General features: G+C 46.9%; 1 protein-coding gene across 7 annotated transcripts in view; it reads left to right on the top strand.

The window, feature by feature from the left end:
- Msi2 (musashi RNA binding protein 2) overlaps positions 1 to 8,953 on the top strand; it is a 461,743-nt gene that overhangs the window by 411,802 nt on the left and 40,988 nt on the right. For all 7 annotated transcript variants that reach the window (XM_050157119.1, XM_050157114.1, XM_050157113.1 and 4 more), the window contains exon 9: positions 1,946 to 2,060. In XM_050157119.1, the coding sequence (XP_050013076.1) occupies positions 1,946 to 2,060 (115 nt within the window). The remainder of the gene's footprint in view (positions 1 to 1,945; positions 2,061 to 8,953) is intronic.

The raw sequence follows: 8,953 nt of genomic DNA, 5'->3' as shown, positions 1-8,953 counted from the left end.
CAAAACAAAAGCCTCTTTATCATGAGCATATTCGTCATGCGTGTTGAGTCCATTATTATATTTATTATTTATGTATTTATTTATTTATTTTGGGTTGTTTTTTTTTTTTTGGTTTTTCGAGACAGGGTTTCTCTGTAGCTTTGGAGCCTGTCCTGGAACTAGCTCTTGTAGACCAGGCTGGCCTCGAACTCACAGAGATCCGCCTGCCTCTGCCTCCCAAGTGCTGGGATTAAAGGCGTGTGCCACCACCGCCCGGCTTGAGTCCATTTTTAAAGATATTTGTAGTTACCATTCTTTAAAGAGCAAGAATCATACCTACATGGTTACATGGTTTCAGAGTTATTATTTTAGATCAACGTTTCCCTTTGATCACTATTCTTTCTTTTATTTTCTTGTTTGTTTGTTTGAGGCAAGATCTTCGTACATAACCCAGGCTTTCCTCATGCTTGTAATCCTCCTGCTTCAGCATCCCCAGTGCTTAGATTTCAGGCATGCCCCCACCACTCCTGGCTTTATAATTACTACTAAAAGCACTAACTCTTTTTAATTGGAGCGTATCTCCAAAATGGGTCCTTTGTGTAGGTCCCCTTTTAAGCAATGTATACTGCACACAATCTAGCTCACTCTAGCCGCCTCAGACACACCATAGGCAACGTAATCTCCTGTGACACAGTGATACCCCTGGCAGCTGCTGAGCCAAGGGAAGCTTTTGCTCCTATACCATATGTCCCCAGACTGTTTTTTTAAATAAGATACCCGATTCTTCTTCCTCTGTCACCATCAGGCCCCCATGCTGTTCCTGTTGGCTGCTCTAAGTGCCCTGCTTTGCCCTGCAACAGCCCATCTTTATCAGCCAATGGGCTTGATTTACAGCCAACGGTGCTTGTTAAGTTTGCCTGTAAACTAAAAGCAAGCAATGCTGAGCAGGCTCAGGCAGTCCCCTCAAACCATGCAGGAGCTTCTGCAGGCCACAGCTTTATTTACCGGAGTCTTGGTTTTTTATTGCGCATCTTTATTTATGTCGGAGTGCGTGTGCCGTGGCGTTCGTGGAGGTCAGAGGACAACTCTGAGACTCAGTTCTCTCCTCCCACCATGTCAGTCCCAGAAAATGAACTCAGGTCATCGGGGTTGAGAGAAAGTGACTTTAACTCCTGAACCATTTCCCTGGCCCTACGGTTTTTATTTTCTATAAGTAATATTGTTCAGTCAGTGACCTCTGGATGCATATTTAGAATAGGATCGGGAGATTTTGGAGGCAGAAGATAAATGAAAAGATTAGCAGCCACTAAAAGACAGGAGTGCTAAATGCAAAACTAATAATCCATTGGAACAGAGTCTGTGTGAGATCTCGGGACTCCTTTGGCGAAGGCTGGTGGTAAATGTAACACTTGGCTTCCAGGCCTGAGGGGGTAGAAAGCGGTATGTTACTTCTGAGCCTCTGTTGTTCAGTGGTCTCATCTGGGAGATGGAGCCAGGTCTGAGTACCCTCTCTGTTTCATAAAAGAGGGTCTCTCATGGCCTGATGTGGGGAGTCCCTGGCCTTCAGGACCATCGAGGAATCTGTCTAAAAGGCCCAACAACCATGAAAGATGATTATAATTGCTGCTGCTGCTCTCATCCGCAGGCCCATCCATCAGCGTCGCCGCCGCCTTACCCATCGCGCTTTTGGCACCAGGTTGCAGCCCCGCGTGTGTATCTTTAGCTTGTGTCCTCGCTGCCCTTCCAGAACCTAATTTCATCCTTGTAGGTTTTTCCAACGCAGGATTTGCACAAGTGGTGTGGCTTCTTAAATATTTATTTTGCAGGCCGTTTGCTCGGCACAGCTATTTTTACAGCGAGTAAGGAGCGAGGCTGAAAATAACAGCCCCGTAACCCGGTGGGTTCGGCGGCTGACATTTACGTGGAATGCATTTGCATCTCATTTGTCCTCCTTTCTGTTTAACAGGTAGAATGTAAGAAAGCTCAGCCGAAAGAAGTCATGTTCCCACCTGGGACAAGAGGCCGGGCCCGGGGGCTGCCCTACACCATGGATGCGTTCATGCTTGGCATGGGGATGCTGGGTGAGTCGGCACAGGTGTGGGGATGGGGGAGCCCAGTGGACTGGGGGTGAGGGCTGTGGCAGCCTGTACTGCCCACTGAGTCACTTAACAGTCATTTAACCCACCTGAGCGTCCATTTACCTGTGTATGCTGCTGTTAACTCAACTTCTAGTGAGGGCGATAGGTTCCTCTTTGAGACGGTCAGACATTCAGTTGAGATCATGGTGTGCTTGAGACCGTCTGTCCATCCCCTTCCTCAGACACAAAACAGGACCGCCATCCCCTCTCAGCCTCAGCCTTCTTGGCCCAGCGAGCATTCCTAAGACCTAAGAACTCCTTGCTGGCCTAGCTTGCGTGGACTCAGGCTATATTTTTCTAAAACTTAGGAGAGGCACTGGAGGGTGGCAAAGGGTAGGCACTAATCCTGTCTATTTAAATGATTAACATTTTTCTCTTGGGATATCAAAATTTGCATTTAAATGGATGTTTTAAATAGCCTGTTTTACTCTTTATTTGCAAAAAAAAAAAATGATGAAAGACAAAGTGTGTTTGTTCTGACTAAAAATGATCTCTCCTGGCTTTTAGAGAAATTGAGTTGCATATTATGCCCCTTTCCTTAGAGGTATCTCTGTCCGCCCTGCGTAGATAATTGAAAATCTCACCGCTTAAATGGCATGAAAGATGGAGAAAGCGGAGGAGATGCGTAATGGTGTGGGTCGCAACAATAATTAGAAATTTCAAGGCGAGAGAACGGTATTTTAGTGCAAGTTATTGTGTGTCGGGAAAATACTAATTAAATGGGATAAATGGTCGTTAATGGTGAAATTCCATTCAGGCACACGAGCTGTCTAGTTTTAATGGGTTTTCATTTGGCTTGGCGAAGAGTCCCCTCTTCTATATTGTGTGATAAGCTCTTTGTATATTTTCAGATGTGCTGCTGTTTAAATCATTCCTGGTTTAGTTTTAAAACTTTTCGTGCCCTTACAAAGAATGGTATCTCCTTGTCTGAGAAGATAACCTGGGCAGGTAAAGCTATATTGAAGAACTTTAAAGGCAGAGAATGGTGCCATTGAGAATATTTTTTTAAACGGCCAATCTATTAATTCTCCTCAGATTAATTTTCTTAGGCTTAACAGCGTTTATAAGAAAAAAATCCTATTCCAGTTCTTTAGAAACTGCCTGCATGATTCAAAAACTTACCTAGAAGTAGAAACATGAAAGAAAAGAAAAAAAATTTTTTTTTAAAAAAAAAAGCAAGAAATCAGAAAACACCAGTTTGACTATAGCCCAAAGCACTTTATAAAGCTACAGTAATTAAAACAATATGGTAGGGCTGGAGTGTGGCTCAGGTGGTAGAGCCCTTGCCTAGCATGCCTGAAGTCCTTGCATAAAACTGGGCATGGGGGTAGACACCTGTGAACTCAGCACCTAACACTCAGAAGTTGACTGTGTATCAAACTCAGGGACTATCTTATGGTAGAAAAGACTGTCCCCAGCTTCTGCCGGCTTGACCCCCCTAATTTTCTACTTAACAACAGCGCGACAGCTGTGTGTATTCAGTAGACACTGCTTTGACTGCTGAGTTTGGATCTTTTCCAGGCTGGCGGTTTACAGCGCCACACTCCCTGGGGTTGCTGGACAGGGGCAGCTGCTGTGTGGTAGCTTGTCAGAGAACAGCCATGTTCTCCGTTCTCTCTCAGGAGGGGAAACAGAGGCACGTCTGCAGCACGCTGCTGCTTAGCTGTGCAGGTTGGAAGACTGGGTATGGGAAATATATTTTTGGCGTCCCACACTTTGTTAGTCTGTGGTAAGTTTATCAAGTTATAACTCTGTCGTCAGCTATAAGGACACACGCTGGCTAGAGAGAATTAAAGAGTCTCCATAGATCTATATACATAGAAGAGGATATCTGTGTGTTGTATTTACAGCAGGCATGTGGAAGCCACAGGTTTCTCACTGAACTTGGAGCTCACCAATTCAGCTAAACGCTAGCCTGCAAGCCCCAGGAACCCTCCCGTTGGCCTCTGAGCACTGGATTTAAATCCGACACCTCCCAGTTTTATGTATTTGCAGGTCCTCACGCTTGTGCAGCAAGCACTTGACCACTGAGCCATCTCCCCAACCCCGTAGTTATTACTTCTAAATGATTGTTAAAACCATTGAGAATGAAATGATGCTGCTCTATGGCAGACTACTTAACTCTTAATATTTAGGCACCCTCGATTGCCTTCCTGTCCCTGATGGCGCAACGTGGTCCATGGGCCTCTGGCTCTTTAGGAGGAATCAGGAGGAAGGCTTCCTCCTCCCTAGCTGCTTCATTGGTTACTTGTCTGTCCTCTAACGTGGCAGCGTGGCCTGGGGTAGTCTCCTCTTTGGGTAGGGCCGCTACCTCCACAGTGCACTGTGTGCATATCAGTCCTGGAACCCATGCTATCACTGCCCTTAACAGTTTGGCTGATGAGCTTAGCTCCTAAAGGAAAATAAAATGAAAAAGAATTAATTCACTGAAGAGCTAGGCATGGGGATGCATACCTATTATAATCCTACACTTAGGAGGTAGAAGTGGGAAGATCAGCAGTTCAAGGTCATCCTTGGTTACAGGGAAGTCTGAGGCAGTGTGGACTATGTGAAAACCCTGTTTGATGAAGAACAAACAAACAAAAATCACTGTGAATAACCAGATACAGTGGTACACAGCTGTAGTCCTAGCCCTAAGAAGGCTGAGGCAAGATCCCAGGTCATGACCAGGCTGAGCTATATGGCGAGACCCTGCAAAATAAATACTCATTAATGAATATTTTAAAGCAAAACTATAAGGCACTGATGTCAAAATTCACTCATCCAGTGTTTGTTTAGCAAGTGCCAGCATGAGAACCTTGCCTCCAATCCCAGTCAGGAGCTGAGACAGACATGCTGGTCTCATGACTGGGGCATCATGGAACTAATTTTTAAAACATTTCAGGATCTTCTCCATCCCTTAGGAGGTCTCAGAAAAGGAAAGATGGCAAGCAAATGGGAGTGTGGCATTCTTTCTTGATTTCTCTTGATATGGCTGCCCACATCCTTGGGGCAAATGCAAGTTGTTTTGACTTTAGCTTTCACAACCCTTAATCTGATGGAATAAAAGATGGTGAGAATTCCTTAAAAGAGTGTAGGGGGCTGAAGAGGAAGGGACTTGCTCCAAGATCCCACCTCTTCTTCTGAGCCAGACAGAACCAGAAACAACTGTGCCGTCAGTGGAGATGCTTTTGCAACCCGCAGGTCCTGTCCCATTGTTCACGTTCTGTGGGAGCACCCACAGTCATCCAGCCTGATGCTGTAGAGTCCTCCTGGGTTTTCTTAATGAAAATGGACTTAGTAAAATCAAACACGTGACTCTTGATGTATTTGATTCTTCTTGGCCTTCTCTGCCTTTAGCCTCATAATCCCACTGCCTTTAATATTCTTGGCCTGGTTGGACACATGCTATTTATTAAACACGTGATAGAGAGAGAAAGCTCAGTGTTGAAGCCTTGTAAGAAAGCGTCCCTTGGCAGACGAGGGAGAAGAGAGACGCTACAGGCCAGATAGCAGCTAGCCAAAAGCGTGTTTATCTTCATTTATCCCAATAGATCCTTGCAAAACCCTGGGACAGTGCTCCCCAACATGAATGCCTTGTAAATTGAAGGCAATAAATAAATAATAAATAAAAATCAATCATTGAAAGGCCTGGGGAGCCATGATCTGCACACATTGACTCCAGATCAGGAGATCCGCTTACCTTCCTGGACTTGTCGGTAGACCCTTCTGGAGTTTATCTTTCTCCTAAAATGCTGGTTTGTCTGTCCTAATTTGTGCACCTGTTGGTAGACAGAAGTAGCTCCGAGTTCAGCTGTCCCTTATCCTTCTGGAGCAATGGGTCCATAGAGCCTTCTGAGTCTGTGAGACTGCCCGTTGTCTGCTCGCCAGTGTGGGGACCGCCCGTTTCATGTGCACTTCAGCCCTTGAATATCTGTGATATGGCGCGTGCCCCTAACGGACTGAAGCTTCCCTTTCAGATGGTTTTCATTAACGGTTAAATTAGCATGGGTGTGGAGGAGCCCCTACGCTGGGGAGAATTCTTGGACCGTGGGACTTTGTGGATTGGCTTCCGCATCCTTGCCTATGAGGGCTCTTGGTCCTCGCTTGACTTCATGGAACTATCATGGTAGCCCCAGGCAGTCCTGCACTTGTAGCAGACACTCACTGTGTTCTCTGGATATAAATGACCCCTCCCTCTTATCTCTTTGAAGTCAAGGGCCTGGGCAAAGCCTTATTTCAGGATACTAGGTGGTTGCCTAAGAGCCTGGATAAGCCATGGCCTATCTAAGATGCAGACACTTCTAAGTTAGGAGCAGAGATCTAAAGCCACAGTTTTGAGAACCCTGTGAGCATCCCGAGGAGGGGGCCACACAAAGAACTTTCGAGCACACCTGAGTTCTATTATCCCTCTCTTACTTGTGCAGCCACAGTGGAAAGCCTCGGTGTGAGGAAGGTGGGCATCCAGGCAGAAGGCCTGATATTTTTTTTTTCTTTAGTGACAAGAGATAATTACTGTGGGATTGATCAGGCATCCAGAGTACTGGAGCAAATAAATTGTGCAGTGGCCAGCGTGGGAGGGGCCCAGCTGCTAATGGAAGTGGTGGCGGGGTCATCCTGCTGTAATGTGGCTTGATGGAGCGTCCGCACGGGTCTACTGTAATGGGCTATTGATATGCAGCCAGCCGGTTTCCCCCGTGCGGCCTGGGCCCTGAGCCACTGGAGCAGAGCTGGGCTGCACAGCCGCAAATGAAGAGGAAAATTGAAGTAATGTTGTATTATAAATTTATAATTTCATCTGCCTGACAGAGAGGCTATTCAGTATTGGGGGTATGGAGATGAGATCCCCCAGCGTGGCAGGTGTGGAATTTTTCATCTCCACTCCTTGGGTGGTGAGGATATTGGCCTATCCGGAAGAACAGGGCGAGGCCCAAAGTCCGTGGGAACTTGACATTACGTTTCTTTTTCCGTGTTGAAGACCTAGGATCTGCGTGAGGGAGAATATTTGCAACGAAGTTGTACAGGTAGCCTGCGTACCAGGAGGGACTAGCCATTCCACTGTTCCTCACCTGCGTTCAGGGGAAAGGATGCATGGGCTTTTGCTCTTCCTGTCAAATTAACACTTCAAATTTAGGGCCCTGCTCTGAAGTTAGCAGCAAAGGAGCCATTTTTCTTCAGGAAAGCCCCTAGGCAGTAGTGATTTGACCATTTGCCTATAATCCATTTATCAATATTGTTGAAATAGTGCTATCAGAAATCTAGCCCTGAAAGATCTGATTTGATAGTAGATGATTAATTTAGAGAAAAATTGAGCTGCCCAGCCAGGATATAAATTCCAGAGAACAGCCCATTGCGCATGCGTTCAATCAAGGACTCTGGGGTCTGGCCACCACTCTACTCTCTCTTCCCCATCAGGTGCTCTGAGTCCTTCAAGGCTCCTGCCCCTCTGAGACCAGTAGGTACAGTGTTGCTGTGTCATTCTGCCTTGCCTTCTGCCAGTGAGGCATCATGAGCCTGAAGGATAATCTCACCAGGACAGAGCCAGTGACCGGGCCCAGATGAAGTAGAGCTAGCCCAATTGGCCAGTGTGTTAGTTCACATGTGGGAAGGCTCCAACTGTAGCGAGGACCACAGCTGGTCATTGCTGAGAATTTGAGCACCTCAGTGCCGCCAGAGACCTGCAAGGCTTTTTACGTGTGGCAAGATTCCACCTCTAAATGAAAGGGGAAATCCCCATTTTAGGTCAGAGTCATATGACAGAATCCCATAGGTCTTAATCAGCTTTTGAATTGACATCTATTTCTCAGTCCTGAATGCTAGGAAATCCAAATAGTGAGAGAGTCAGTGGTCTCTCTGGAACCTTCCTTGAAAGAGCATTCATCCCATTTATGAGGGCTGTGTTCTTGCGAGCCATTGGCCTCCCAAAGGCCCTAACTCCTAATATGGTATATCAGGTTTGATGGTTAGGATTCCTGTGTGAATTTAGGGAGACTCAAACAATAAGGCCATAGTCATCCCCAACGACATGGTCTTGAGTTAGACCTAGATACCAGGTCTCCTGACTTCTAGACCCATGAGTGACCTAAGTCTAGTGGTGAAGCCAGCCCCCAACATCTCCAGGGAAAAAGCCGTGCAAGGCTTAACCTTGGGCTTCTGAGGCATAAGCATTGACCGGCAGTGGGAAGAGTTCCCAAGCCTGACTCGTGATGGGGAGGAGAACATGGAATATAGGTGAGCAGGGTTGGAGTGTGCTTGGTATGAGACTCCATGGGGAGGTGGATAACGAATCCCCTGAGCTTGTGATTTGGGGGAGTATGCAAGCAGAGCAGAAACAGGTAGAGTGGCCACTGCTCCCCGTCTTCTGGAAAACTTGGGGCCTGCCCTAAACCCACCATAGAAGTGTCTTTCCACTCTCTTTTTGGTAGAAACAGAAGTGCCTCTGACCTCTGGGAGTGGCAAAGATTATTATAGAGCCTTGGTGCTGAGAATTAGCAGGAAGGCTGGGAAATGGAGCCTGGCAAGCAGACAGGAGCTTAGAGAGTTGAGCCATTAGAGCTCCAGCTGCCAGCCAAGGGGACAGCCCAGGAATGGCCTGGTCAGAGGGCCACTTGGCACCTCTGGATGCTGGATTGTCCTGCTGATGCCAGAGTAAACACTCAGAATCACCTGTCATCCTCTGTCCACTGGCTCTAGATGTGGGTCGCTGTGAAAGTTTGCCTTGGCCTGCCTCCCAGGCAGAAGCAGAGTTCGTTCGCGTACTGGCCAAACTGACACCCACCAGCCAGCCACCTCAGAAGCCAAAGCTGAGGGCTAGCCACTGTGCTTAGGGGACCAGGGTGACATTTTTGGAGTATGAT

This window comes from Alexandromys fortis, unplaced genomic scaffold, assembly GCF_014885135.2.
Source record: "Alexandromys fortis isolate MF-2015 unplaced genomic scaffold, M_Fortis_MF-2015_v1.1 scaffold_31, whole genome shotgun sequence".
Classification (NCBI taxonomy): Eukaryota; Metazoa; Chordata; class Mammalia; order Rodentia; family Cricetidae; genus Alexandromys; species Alexandromys fortis.
The sequence above is the reverse complement of the archived record's forward strand: the minus strand, read 5'-3'. Positions and strand labels throughout refer to the sequence as shown.